At 35.8% G+C, this 15,353-nt stretch overlaps 1 protein-coding gene across 2 annotated transcripts in view; it reads right to left on the bottom strand.

The window, feature by feature from the left end:
- LOC101896135 (galactokinase) overlaps window positions 1-15,353 on the bottom strand; it is an 85,118-nt gene that overhangs the window by 32,811 nt on the left and 36,954 nt on the right. For both annotated transcript variants that reach the window (XM_059122171.1, XM_059122170.1), the window contains exon 6: window positions 14,130-14,317. In XM_059122171.1, the coding sequence (XP_058978154.1) occupies window positions 14,130-14,317 (188 nt within the window). The remainder of the gene's footprint in view (window positions 1-14,129; window positions 14,318-15,353) is intronic.

Below are 15,353 nucleotides of genomic sequence, written 5' to 3'. Positions count from 1 at the left end.
TCCTGTGATTATTGTAAGAATTTTTATTGTCCTGTTTGGGGTTCTACTCTTTTTCCTTTTTTTGGCTGCGACTATGATTTTGCTACTTTTTTTTGCAGTTTTATAATAATTGCGATTTTATCTACAAAAATACAATGTGGTGATTTTTGGAATTTCCGGGAAGCTTAAAATTAAAAAAAAAGAAGAAAAAACCTCTCCGAAAAAGAAAACTCTTATTTTTTATCTTCGCATTTGTTGGTCGTTTTTAAATAATTCATCCATCAGTTTAACCTTAATTTCCTAGGTATGGCCCCTTGCAAATGTTGGCTAATTTTTTTTATTTTCCTAGCAGATGGCGCTGACACAAAGTAATGAACTATTCATGCAGTGCATTTTTGTAAATAAACAACTGCAAATGACAATGACTATTTGCAGGATGGACATTTTGTGCAAATTGAAGTTTTCCCGTGGCCCTATTGCCACTAATGCTAAGCAGTATTCAGAAACTTTTTTTTTTTGCCTTTTCAGATTCCATCGACATAATCATCGTCCTCGGCACCATCCTTGCCATAATTTAATTCACTCCCCTTCGCCACGCCACCCAGTATCGTTCATCCTCATCATCTTTTACTTACCACAATATCCGCAGGTGATGAATTTACCGGATACAATGTTTCTCCAAGTCCCACCATGGCACAAACACTTTAAGCAGCAAGTCTGGTCATGATTGTACAATGGGATATGACAAGGGAAACACGATGACAACATCGTTATATGAAGAAGAAGCAATAGTAGAAGAAGTTCTCTTTACAACAAACAAACATGCAACCTTTTGAATTTTCCAAGGTGAAATGCCATCTAAATGGTGTGATTGAAATTGCTGGCGAAGTGTTTCCCTTTGTACTGCACGGAAGTGTTCTAAAGTACCCTCATTTCTTTGGTATGCGGACAGAAAGTTTGTGTTTTGGAAATATTGGAAAATTAGAAAGCAATCAGCATTGCATCCCGTTTGAATTTGATAAGGTATGCACTTTATATTACTCAAAAATCAAATAGGGGTTTAATCAATAAAATTTTTGAACTCGATAAGGTATTTCGATAGCGAAATGTTTAAAAATCAATCGAAAATTAAAAACAATTTTAAAAGTAGCAGTCGGTCGGTATCTGTTGCCGACAGATGTATGCCCTCAGCCAATGTTCGATTATTTAATTTAATTATATCTTGACTTTTGATATGATTATTCAAATGTTTGACCCTCTACAGGGTGAGATGAAAATAAGTAAGCAAAGGCTATAGTCGTGTTGGGCCTATCATATGATGCCCTACACACTAAAGGGGGCTTATAACACTACAATATGTTATAAGCCCCCTTATATCCAAATCCATTTTGGAAGATTTCGCTTTTGAAATTATGTCACGGAGCACTGCCCAGATATTACGCTTAGAATTTTGGCCAGGGACATTTGCGCAATATTTACGCACTTCGTCGTGCTGTTAGTTGTTGTGGTCCATTTTATAGCTATATAATCCAATGGTCATCCAAAATGCTAGAATTCTTCCCTGTACTTAAATCGATCCAGCCATTCATGAGATATAAGCATTCTAGCTAACATCCCCTTCCTTTGTATATACACCTTGTATATATTTCGCTATATATTTCCGATATATTTACTATCGGCATCTATATAATGGTCAGAATTGACCTGTTCGTCTATTTGTAATTTCGCCGGGATTAAAAATATTCGCGATTTAAGGGAAAATTTGACTTTTATTTAACACAAATGTTATGATCTATTTCACCCACTAAATATTACCCGATGAGCAACAAAATTGGAAGGCTTCTGCCTAGCCCTAAGCTCTAACCCAATGCTAACTTCCGCGTCGATTGCTCTATAATTGCGACCTGTAGAGCAACTGCAAAATCATAATTTTTTTTAGTTTTTGGTCCATCAACCCCTAAATACTTTGCGATCATCTTCAAGTGATGATTGGGCCATAATTACGACATATAGCGTGATTACAAATAAACATGGACAGACGGACGGATGTATGTATGTCCATATATAGCTAAATCGACTCAGCTTGGCGATATAGGAAGATCCATATACACTTTCCTATGTGGGAAACCAATATTTCGTGGTGTTACATAATAAACTTGGCCCAATCAAACTTATAATATGCCCAAAAAATTAGGTTTCTAGGGTGTAAAAACAGCAACCAATTTCAGACTGCTGCCATTTCTAAGTCCCTCCTCTGACAGCTGTTAAAATTATTCCAGTGACAGCTCATTATATTGCATACAAGCGTACAAAAGCATTTTGGTGAGAATTCTTAAAAAAATTATTCGTGATGGAACTCAAGCGTGATAGTGTGATTTCTTTATATTTGACTGGAAAACCAAAAGTGGCTGTTGTTAGAGCACTCCAGCATTTAAATGTGAATAAATCTTTTGTGTCTCGTACCATCGCTCATTGCCGCGATACTGGTAGCGTAGCCCGACGTCAAGGAAGTGGACGGAAGAAAACAGCAACATCAGCAGAAATGATTCGAAAAGAAGCGACTTGATCGAAACCCGCATCGTAGTGGCCGAAAAAATGGCTCCTAATCTGAACATATCGCAACATTCCATTCGGCAAATATTGAAAAATAAGCTCAGAGTAAAGCCATTGAAATTCTAAAAAGTTCAAGAACTTACACCGCAACAGAAAGAAAATAGACTCAAAAGAGCTAAAGAGTTGCTTTGCTTGGCCAAAAGTGGTGAACTGCCGAATTTGGTTTTCTCCGACGAGAAAACATTCGTTGTCCAGCAGTTTGTAAACAAGCAAAATGATCGTGTTTACTAGCCAAAGCACATTCGGTTGACCACCAGAATCCAGTGCCGGCCATGGTGATGGTGTGGGCCGCCATAACAGCCGATTTTCGCTCTCCGCTCGTATTAATCGACCGTGGCATCAGAATAAATGCCGAATATTATCGCGAAAGTATTCAGAAGGGTGTATTAAAGCCTTGGACAGGACTCGGCACCATCGCACCCAAGAATGGTTACAAAATTAGTTTCGTCGCTTCATTTCCAGCTCACAATGACAACCAAAATCTCCGGATACCAATCCGTTGAACTATTGTGTCTGGAGTATTTTGGAAAGCAAGGTTGGCACTAAAAAATACCATAGTGTCGATCACCTCAAGCAAGCGCTTCGTCGGGAATGGACCGAAATACCGTAGAGCAACTTTCGAGCAGCGTGTGACGGTTTCATTGGCCGCTTGAAGGTCATAATTCGTGCCAAAGGTGAAGTAAGTAATCTAAACTTATTCTAAAATTTGATGCTATTTCCGATATTTTTTTTTTTTCGTTCATTCATTCAATAAAATTTAAAAAAAAGTAAAATGATGGCTTTTGACGTTGTTGCAGTTTTTTTATCGCACGCCGTTTGAATTTTTAGACCATGCACTGTGGAAATATTCATCATAGACCCCATATATATGCATTATCAGTATATTATTCCAAGACGATTCACGATTTCCGTCTGTCTGTCGGTTGAAATCACCACACTATCCAAGTCATTTGACTGGAAGTTTTGAAAATCCGCACAATAGTTAGTATTGTGTCTAGGGTGGTTGGTATTGAAAATAAGATATGGCGGTCCACGATTTTTTATAGCCCCACCTATAACGGTACATCCGGTATTTTAATGATTTTAGTCACATTTTCCATAGAATTGTTCCAAATTTGGATTTAGAAGATTGTAACGAGTTCTATCCCTGGGGTCAACGTTTTCCTATATTTATATTATATACTTTCGGATTTTCGGTGTTTTATGATGATTTTAGCCCCATTTTTCAACGGAATTGTTTGAAAATCCATATTTGCCCTTCAAACGGGTCTCAAAACCCGGTGTCAGAACATTATATATTGTCTACTGGTCCAATATTTCGAAATAAGGGTTCCCACCGATCTTCGGTATTTTGATGATCCCAGCCACATTTTTCCATGTTGCTTTGAATTTGGTACTTAACAAAAAATTGCGTATACAAGTCCACGTTTTCGTATGGCCTCTATATAACGGTGCCTCCCAATATTCGGTATTTTGATGATTTTAGGGACATTATTTCTCCGGAGTTGTTTAAAATTTAGTATTTAGAGTTCATAATGAGAACTACAGTCTATGACAGAAAATTGTCTATGCAGGTTCAGGTCTTCGTATAGGACCCATATATCAGTACCTCCTTATATTCGGTATTTTGACAATATTCACAAAAATATTCACCGAAATTGTGTAAAAATTCGTGAAGTTTCTAATAGGCACGTCAGCTTGTGGTCTTCGTATAGCCTTGATATAACAGTACCTCCATATATTCGGCATTACATAATTCATCGGATATATTTTTTCGAATTTGAATATTGTAAGGTCTAGTGACAAAAAGTGCCTATGCCGGTCCACATCTTTCTATAGGCCGAAATATAACGGCTATATTCGGTATTTTAAAGATTTTAACAGAATTTTTAACGAATTATATTTTTTTGCAAATTTCCAAATTCGTTCCAAATGGTTCAAAGTTCGGCCCGACCTATCTCGCTGGTATTGGAATCCAGATACTACTATTCAAAAAAATTGTTTTTCTAATGGAGGAGATTTTAAATTCGGAACCGAGATAGATCATATACCCTTTTGATAATCTACATAGAATCACATTCTGAGTCGATTTATGCATGTGCGCCTGTGCATGCATTTTTCTAAACGAAGCTATAGGAGTTATAGGACTTTGTTACACAAGACCAAACTCAGCCAGGAAGAAAGTGTGAAAATCGATTCAGATATGGCTTAGGTCCCATAAATATGTTTCACTCAATTTTGAGTCCTTACAATCATAAAATGGCCTTCAAAACAATGATGTTTAGTACCAGCTATCGGATTACATAGAAATACCTGCGCAAAATTTTTTTGGCGATCGGTTCAAATTTTATCTTTTTATCTTCATCCGATTTCAGATAGCACCAAAATTTAAATATCAGTTCAAATAGAATGGGTATTGGTGAAAATCTGTTCAGGCACAAATACCTCCGTCAAATTTAATGGAAATTGATTCAGGATATGACATATCTCTCATATATTAGATCCTTACCGTTTCAAATTATAACTGCTCGAAAGCCATAATATGCATTGAAAAACGATCATAGCTTATATGATATACTCCACATAAATTTCGTATATAAACGATTATTTATTATTTGGTGTAGGGAAATGACAATCTTATCAAAATTTTAAACAATCTAGAATTAGGACTTTGACCCCACAGTCTTTACCAGCCATTGGTAAAATTTTCATAAACTCCTTTAGTTCGATTAACCCACCATATCCATATGCTTTCCTTGTGTAATACGCGGACATTCGGCACAAACTTATCTACATTAAATTAGTTTGCAATGCTTCTTATGTTTCTTGTATTTGGTGTCTGTGACGTCTCGCCAAAGATGATACAAATAGATATACATCATTAGTCAATTCGTTTCCATTCAAAATAAACGTAAACATATGTTTTTAAGCATTGAAAACTCCCAAGGTATTAATAAAATTAAAGAATAGATGGTGACTGTTACAACACCAAAGACTTCCTACAAATCCTTTGAAAACATTTGAAGAAAGAGATCTGAAACTTGTCAAGATGACTTGCATAATAGGGCATTAAAAATAAAGTCCCATAGAATATTCATATTTTTTCTCCAAATAAATAAAATAACAATCATTAGTGCGTATAAGTAACAGCCAGTAACGTTGACTACCACTAACTATAGAAAAATATGAAAACTCAAAACACTTTTGATTAGAAAGAAAATACAATTTACATTTCGTTGTAATTCTCGTCAAGGCTTCCATTCATTTGCAGGGAATTACGCGAAAAAAATATTATTTAACGTCGTAGTTAAGTGTAACTTTATTTGTTGTGACATTTATATATATTTTTTGCAGCAATATTTTTAAATTTTTTTCAAGAATTTAAATATTAAAGAATTTTATGGATAAACATCTGGACTATGACTCGCATTTTCGTTGCCTGAGGAATGTAAAAAAGATATCATCGCTTCTGGCAATTTCCATCATTATTTGAACTTTTAGAGTTTTGCCCAGCAACGAATCTAACGTGGAAAGAGGAGGGAGGGGGATTTGTTTTGTTGTGTTGCAGTACAGTGTTTTTGGATAGGGGGAAATTTCCTCCAGTAAAAAATATATTTACGGAACATGATAATAAAATCGTAAAGCTTAAGCATTGCCTTTTAAAAATGTGAAGTTTGACATAAACCGAACCCAATATTGGGTGGTATTGGCATTACCTGATCCACGATTCAATCTTCTTTATCATAATCCAAAAGTATAAAGTCTAGTGTTAAGATGAATTATATTTGTCCACTCCTTCTGAAATCTCCCCCAAAATTGGCAGAAATTTTCAAAAAAAAAAATTGCACACAACCGAAAAGATAATCAGAATCTTAATATTTGCGTCAGTGCTAGGTTAGGTGTGGAAATGGACAATATCGGTCCACTTCATCAAGTACCTCCCCCAAAAATGGTCAAAATTTTTAATCCAATTTTGCTCCAACTTTGCAAATCCTAATATTTGCGTCAGTTCTAGGTCAGGTGCAAAACTGGATAATATGTGCCCACTCCATCAAGTGCCTCCCCCACAAAGGGTAAAAATTTTGAATAATTACAACTCTCTAAAATGTGATGTAAGAATGCGATTGTCTTAAAATTTTACACATCCCAATATTTTTATAAACCCAAGATCTGGTGTTAAGATGGAATATATTGGTCCACTTCTTCTGCTACCTCCCCCACAAAAGGTCGAAATTTTGAATATCCATTAAGCTCATAAAACGCGAAATTAACATAGGATTCCATTTAGACTTGCCACGTCTGAATATTTCTATTAACACAGGATCTGTTAAAAAAAACCAAAACGTTTATAAAATCCGAATTAAGCATCAGGTTCTTTTTATATTTCACATTTCTCATTATTTTTCTCATTTTTTTCTCATTATTTCCACTACCAAAAGATCCGTTGTGAAGATGAGATATATCGGTCCACTCCTTCTGGTACCTGCCCAACAAAGGCTCACAATTTTGAATATCCATGAAACTCATAAAAAGCGAAATTGACATCCGATTTCAGTCAAGACTTGGTAAATCCCAATATTTCCATTAACACAACACAGTCCAAACCTGGCACGTCGCAATATTTATACCATATTTATTTAGGTCCGTTACGAAATGGCCAATATTGGACCATTCCTTCGGAACCTACTGCATAAGTCAAAATATTTTTTAATAATCGAACATTGGCTGTGGGTATACATCTGTCGGCAAAACCCACCGATTCTTTTTTACTTGTTTAAATTATATTGAATGAAAGCAAAAAATGTCGGAAATAGCATCACATTTTAGAATGAGTTTAGATTTGTTCGAATTGGTCACCTTTGGCACGAATTATGACCTTTAAACGGCCAATGAAACCGCGGAGAGCGACCGTCGGCTGTTATGGCGGCCCACACCATCACCATGCCCGGCGCTTGAGTTCTGGTGGCCAACCGAAGGTGCACATTTTCAGCTGACCTCTTTGGTAAATAAACACGATCATTTTGTTTGTTTACAAACTGCTGGACATCGAATGTTTTCCCATCGGAGAAATCCAAATTCGGCAGTTCACCACTCTCGGCCAAGCGAACAACTCTTTAGCTCTCTTGAGTCTATTTTGTTTCTGCTGCGGTTTAAGAAATTGCACTTTTCATTTCAGTGGCTTTACCCCGAGCTCATTTTTCAATATATTTCGAATGAAATATTGCGATATGTTTCGCTCACGAGCCATTTTTCGGCCACTGTGACGTGGGTCTCGATCAAATCGTTTATTTACTTTTCGAACCATTTCTGCTGATGTTGCTGTTTTCTTCTGTCCAATATCACGGGCGATGGTACGAGACCCAGAGGATTTATTCACATTTAAATGCTGAAGTGCTCTAACGATAGCCACTTGTGGTTTTCCAGCCAAATATAAAGAAATCACACTATCACGCTTAAATTCCGTCACGAATTACCTTTTTTCTGGAAAATGCTCACCAAAATGCTTTGTACGCTTGTAAACAATATAATGAGCTGTCACTGGGATAATTTTAACAGCTGTAGGACGAGTGGCTTGGAAATCACAGCATTCTGAAGTTGGTTGCAATTTTTTCATCCCACCTTGTATATTTAAACATACGAGATATTTGTAGGATGTATTCCAAAGGATAGAGTAGGACAAGGTTTTTAACTTTTGTGGGGAAGTACCAGAAAGGGTGGACCTATATTATCCATTAGCGTTGCACTAAGTTTCGGCTTAATCGGTTCAGGTTTAGAGAGTTATTGTACACAAGGCTCATCTCCACATCAGTGCCTCATCTTCATAGTTTAGCAACATGTTTGTCATTTATCTTTTTACCTTTATCATATTTCTCTCCTTATCACTGTTCGAAGCACGCCATCATTATACCTCGAAAGAGTGTCATTGTATCCGTATTTGTATAATGAATAATGTCTGTTTCTTTGGCAAAATTATCGAAACCGAAATGCAAAAAAAAAATAACGAAAAGGAACCTGCAGGACATTTGACGCTGTCTGTCGTTTGATATTGCTGCTCAGAATATACATTGAACATCCCCATTGCAACATAGTTTGGAACAAATTGCAATGCTAAAGGAATACCATGGCTCCAGAAGTGCAACAAATGTTAAGCAAAAAAAAAAAAAAAAAAAAAACAGATACAACACAAAAACAGGAATCTATAAAAGACCAAATACTCTGTTGGAGGACATTGTATAGTGTTGCACCATAAACAACAACAACAAGAGCAGCATCAACATCTAGACAGGAGGGCAGTATAGTCATTAAAAAGGATCAACTATCAAAGAAACATTGGTCTTTGCCTCCCCTGCTGGCCGCATGCTAGTCGCTCTGTTTTTGTGTACCGAAAGATAGATAGTTTCTTCCAACCGAACCGTAGAGCAGAGAACTCCAATGAGGGCATTGATGAAAATACAAGTTGTAAATTGATTTTAATGATGGCAAACGACAGTATTAATGATGTGAGATTAAAGTATTTTTTCTTGTCTTTTAATTTGGGACATTTGCAGTGCATAATGAATGTCAGCCAGAGGGCATCACAGGATTTGTCGCATATTTCTCTTTAGATTTTTTTTCAGTTCAACATAGTTCATTGAAATTTTCCATTTTTTTTTTTTTTAATTTCCAAAGGGAATTAAAGATGAATTTCAAAAAATTGGTAATATTTAGAGAAGTTTCATTATTTTCTGGGGTTACAATTTAACTATTCTCTTAAATTCTCTTAAAATTTTATTGTTTACGAAGAACTACCCTCCTTCGGAAACTGTTATTTGTTTATCATCAAATTTAAAAATACATGCAAAGAACCATCTTTCTAACATTTTTTGTTACGAATAATGGCCATGAAACCGGATATTGATAAATTTTACAACATTTAGCCTGAGGATATACATCGATACTATCCATTTCCCCACTCCATTTATTACTTTAAAGAGGCAAGTTAAAAAGATTATTTTTAGCTTCTTTGCATATTATTCCCCTTCCTAACAATAGCCTAAAGGGAAATATACAATTTCCTTTGACTAGTATCACACGTTTATCAAACGGCACTCGTGCATCTTTTGGATAAATAGAAAATTCAGTAGTTCGTCGTCGGCAGACATGTTTATAAGTAGAAAATCATGTCATTTTTTAACATTTAATCGGCTTAAAATAAAATCAACATTTTTGTTTGGATATTGGAAGATAAGTGAAGACGATGACTGACTTATAGTCACTGTGAACTGATAAATTGAGTGGTGTTTCCACCACATTCGTTTTTGGGAATGAAAGGCATTGTAGAGTAAATGAAAATAACCCGAAAGACAGTTTCGCAGTGAGTCGAAATTCCGAGCTGAAGCTAGATGAATACCTTGCTTTTGACCCCGAAAGTACGTTATGAAATCGCCTTATATATCGATTTAAAGCTTATCAAACGTACGCAAATGTCCTATAACAAGTTAAAAAGTATCCGTCGGTTTTGCCGACATATTGATACCCTCAGCCTTTATCCGTTTATTGATGTATATTTTTACATATTTTATTATCTCTGATTTATTTCGCATATATAAGGGTTATTCATAATGTTAAAAAGTGGGGAAGTTCCAGGGGGATTGGGTCCCCTTGTTGGTAAAAATATTATAATATACAAGGTTTGAAGAAAATCCTTGACATATTTCGCATGTTATGAGAGTTATAATTATTCAAAAATTGTACCCTTTGTGGCAGAGGTACCAGAAAGAGAGGTCCGATATATTATATCTTCATAGTAGATCTTGTGTAGTATTAGGTTGTTTCAAGTTGCCTCATGTTTGTTTATTCAAAATATTGATTCGTTATAGGGAAGGTATCAGAAGGAAAAGTTCGTTCTATCCATTCCTAATACCTGATCTTTTTGTTGGTAGAAATATTGCGATGTGCGAAATTTGAAGACAATAGGTCTCTTATTTTACATTTCATAATAATTATTATTATTCGAAATGTTGACCCTTTGTGGGGAAGGTATTAGAAGGAGTGGGCCGATATTTCCCATCATATTTAAAATTTTGATCTTTGTGGAGCAGGTACCAGAATATTGGAGGCGGTATATCCCATTTTCACACTACATCTTGTAGTGGTTAAAATGTTTATATGTGCGAAATTTAAAGGGAATCTGATGTATATTTCGCATTTTATGAGCGTTTCATTTATATAATTTTGACCCTTTCAAAGGAGTAGTCCGATATATCCCATCTTCACATGAGATATTGTTTTGATAGAATTATTGGTATGGGTGAAATTTGAATCTGCAGCATATTTTGTAGATTATGAGCGTTTTAGATATTACAAATTGGGCCCTTTGTGGAAGAGGTACTAGAAGGAGTAGTCCGATATTAGCCATTCTCGCACCCGATATGGGGGTAATGTAAATATCATGATTTGAACAAAATCCGTTCTATTCATATGCGGTAAATTATTATCAATGAAATTGTTGACCTTTTGTGGGGGAGTTCGCAGCAGCTAGAAAGACAGATGGACGGACATCGCTAAATCGACTCCAAATGTCCTGAAACGGATTTGGACCAAAGAGACCAAGGACCTTAAACTGTTATTTCGACTAGGCACATTTTGGACGTATCAAATTATATATACCCTCTGCCATATGGCAGATGGTACAAAAATGTAGTTTATAAAATTATAGCTTTGGTTCTCACATACATATTAGTCGATTTTGCCGACAGATGTTCACCGTCAGCCAATATCCGGTAATTTAAATATGTTTGACTTGCATTATGATTATTCGAAATTTTAACCCATTATTAGTGGTGGTTGCGAAGGAATCGGCCAATGTTGTCCAATTTCGTATCTGCCCTATGGCTTTTATAAATACTACAACATGTCAGATATGTACTATATCGGGTACTTCCTTCAAGTAATAATTTTTGGAAAAATATACATTGGATGACCGAAGTATTCTACTTCGCCTAATACTGACCTGCACAGACAAATTTCTGTTATAGGCTGTAGTATTCATTACGAACTTCAAACACCAAATTTGAAACAATTTCAGTGAATAATGTCGCTAAAATCATCAAAATGCCGAATATCGGGGCTATAAGAAAACGTGGACCTGCACAGACAATTTTCTGTCACAGGTTGTAGTACCCATTACTAACTTTAAATACCAAATGTGAAATAATTCCGGTGAATATTTTCACTTAAATCACCAAATACCGAAAAGTGGAGATACCATTACATGGGGGCTATACCAAAACGTGGATCTACATAACTCATTTTCAATACCAAAAGTTCTGCAGAGATAATACATATTTGAGTAACACTTTATCAACCTACTTCATTTCGTTCGGAAGCTAAAAATATTTCCACAGACGGATAAACGGACGGACATCGATAAATATAATTGTTTAAAATTTTGACACATAGTACGGGGGGTGAGGGGTGGATGTGTACCAGACGGAGTAGTCCCATATTGTCATTCTTTACAACACATCTAGTGTTGATATAAGTATTGGGCTGTGCCGTGTTTGAAAGTAATCGGACGCTCATTTCGCGTTTTGTGTGCTTAATGGTTTTTCCAAATTCTGACTCTTTTGGGGGGTACTAGAAGGAGTTGTCTGACAATCACACCCAATCTTGCTTACGTAGAAATACTAGGATATATGAAATTTCAACAGAATCGGAGTTATCAGAAGGAGTGGACCGATATTTCCCATTTTCGAACTCGATCTAAGTTTAACAATAGTATTACGATGTTCCAAGTTTGGACCAAATCAGATACTTCCTTCGAGAGTTATCGTACTCATCAGCCAGACAGACAGGCGGGCGGTCATCGCTAGATCGATCCCGAATGTCCTAAAACGGATTTGGTCTAAAGAGACCTAGAGTCTAAAACCGTTATTTCGATGAGGCACGTCTTGCCGAAGGGTATACCTAGCCATGTGACTGAGAGTATAAAAAAGAGCTCTGGTTGAGAGATATCAATATTAAAAAATGTGATCCTTTGTTGAAGATGTACCAGAAGGGGTGAGCCGATATATATTATCTTTTCACCAGATCTTGTGTTAATCAAAATATTGAGATGTGCGAAATTTGAAGAGAATCGGTTGCTTAATTCGTATTCTATGAGATGTATAATTACATTGTTAAACAAATCCCAAAAAAACTTCTTCTTCTAATGATCCAATTCTGTTGTGTGGTTATCCACAGCCTTTACTAACTTTTGGGCTAATTTTTAAAAATTCCAGGTCCATTATTAGTATTAGTTTTCAAATGATACCTACATTGTCGATAAAAATAAAAGTACTTTCTCGGTATCAGGGTGCAAAAATCCGAGAGTTTCCACTAAACTAGAGTTGTTCCGTTAGGGGCTTCAATTAATGTCATTGATTTTAGGTCATTTTTAGAAAAAGAAGAAAAAAGTTAAAACACAAACTACTAGGGGTTTTCTATAAAAGACCACCAAGAGATACACGGTATATAAAGGATCTTCTGCCTAAAGAAAACCTGTGGAAGATCTTGAGTTTATAGATAATTGTAAAAGGTCTAGTCTCTATAATATACATTCAAAACATTTCCTGCTTATAGAAGACCTTCAAAAGGTGTTCTGTCCGTCCGATATTCCTGTGTATTGAATATTGAGATACACGAAGTTTGAAAATATCGCTGATCCGTTTTGAATAGTATTCGTTGGAGAAGCCGATAAAAGACCATTGTCCTGCGAGAATCTGCTGCAAACAGTGTCTATATATGTATGAATGACTTTTCGAAAATACTAAGAAATATTTGATAAAAAAAACCCTCCAAAAATTTTCTTTTATCTAAAGCAAAAGTGTTCATTCCAAAAAAATTGTATTCAAACAACAGCTGCATGTGTCTAGCTATAGCTCACGATTTTTTTCTGGCAATAATTAAAATTAATCTAAACCCCCTAAATACACACAAAAAATATAAGCCGAAATCAAAAATGATAATTAGATATTTCCATTTACTGCCAAAATTTTTCAAACATTTTCCCGTCCTTTCTTATTATCTTTAGGAAGCAGGAAGTGGCTTTGTTCTCGTTTTTTTTTTCGTTGACTGATTCCAAATGTTTGTCAAATCCCATTTGTTTGGCATCTCACGTGCAAAGATGCTTTAAAATTTTTTGGCAAGCCAAATTGTCTTTATTATCTTCAACATCAGCTCTTGGAAAATGGCCACGCGGCAAAATATTCATCTTGCGTAGCAAGTAGAACATTGAAATTATGTTAATGTGCATAGAGCGAGAGATAATGAAGCCGCCAAATATATGGCGGTAATGCTGGGATACACCTAAGCAAATACGCCACACAAGACCGGTGCCAAGCGAGCTCAGACATATTTAGATGAATAATCAGCCATTGACTTCCATGGCTGGCGGTAATCGTTTGGGCATACCACCGCATGAACATATCACTGCACGCTCGAAGGGATGCAAAGGGAAAAGTATAGAGGACCGACCGAGCAACCGGCTGTACAATAATAACATAAGCATTAATTACCTGACAAGTTGCCTTCTGTTGCATGTCTATAGCTCCTTAGTCCCATTAACTTGAGTGCCTCTGAGCATTGTTTGCGCCTTGTTGGATATTCACTGTCGGATAACTCATGCCGCACATCTGAATTGCAAATTAAAACCACCAGATCCTTTTCGCCGGCAACAAATGGAATTTGGAATGTTTCCAACGAGCTACAATGACAAAAACAAAACAAACAAATATTCAAACACATACACAAGTACACATACACACACGATCATAATCATACATGCAAATACAGCGACATAAAAAGACAAAGGACACTTCATATGCACACTCCAAACTCAAACGCACACACAGACACCTGCATATAAATTCAGTTTCCCTCGGTGTTTGGGTGCATGCATTGTTGGGCTACAGGATATAAACAATAGGAAAAAAGGACAAAGTTTGAAAACGTATTTGAAATGTAATAGGAAAATTCAATTTCTCTTATGTTGGAAAATTTATACAAATTCTCACAGGTTATAATAAAAACAATGTTTGGGTTTTGGCTGTCTATTCGAAAATGAAAAAAAAAACGAAAAGGGATTTTAACAGGCTAGGGAAAAGGAATAAGTTTAACATTGTTCGCTTTGTATGGGTTACCTACCGGGAGAATGTATTTGTAATTTATAAGTGGAATATAACGGTACAGCAGAACATATTAGAGGGCTGAATGTTTTTAAATGAAAAAATTCAAATATAGATATGATCACGATAAATATTTCTAAAGACAAATTCGGAAAACATTATAGAGACGGACTCGATTTTTAATTCATACCTTACATTGTTATAGATTTCTTTTGATAGTAGAGTAATTCTTTAATATCGTCCATGAGCAAGAAACTTATCGAATGTTCCTTTTACGGGTGAGATAAAAAACTGCAACAAAGTCAAACGCCATAATTTTTACATTTTTTTCTACCCTCCACCATTCTACGGAGGGTATATCAACTTTGTCATTCCGTTTGTAACACCTCGAAATATTTGCAATTGACCCCACAAAATATATATATTCTGCATCAGCGTAAAATTCTAAGACGTAAAAATCTGCGTAAAATTCTAGCGATGTTCGTCTGTCTGTTGTAATCACGCTATATTTCGAACGAATTGAGATAGAAGGCTTAAATTTGGCATACATGCATATTTTTCCAGTAGGGTACTACGTGATGGGTACTACAACCTATGACATTTTTTTATGTAGGT

This window comes from Musca domestica, unplaced genomic scaffold (genome assembly GCF_030504385.1).
Source record: "Musca domestica strain aabys unplaced genomic scaffold, Musca_domestica.polishedcontigs.V.1.1 2, whole genome shotgun sequence".
Classification (NCBI taxonomy): domain Eukaryota; kingdom Metazoa; phylum Arthropoda; class Insecta; order Diptera; family Muscidae; genus Musca; species Musca domestica.
The sequence above is the reverse complement of the archived record's forward strand: the minus strand, read 5'-3'. Positions and strand labels throughout refer to the sequence as shown.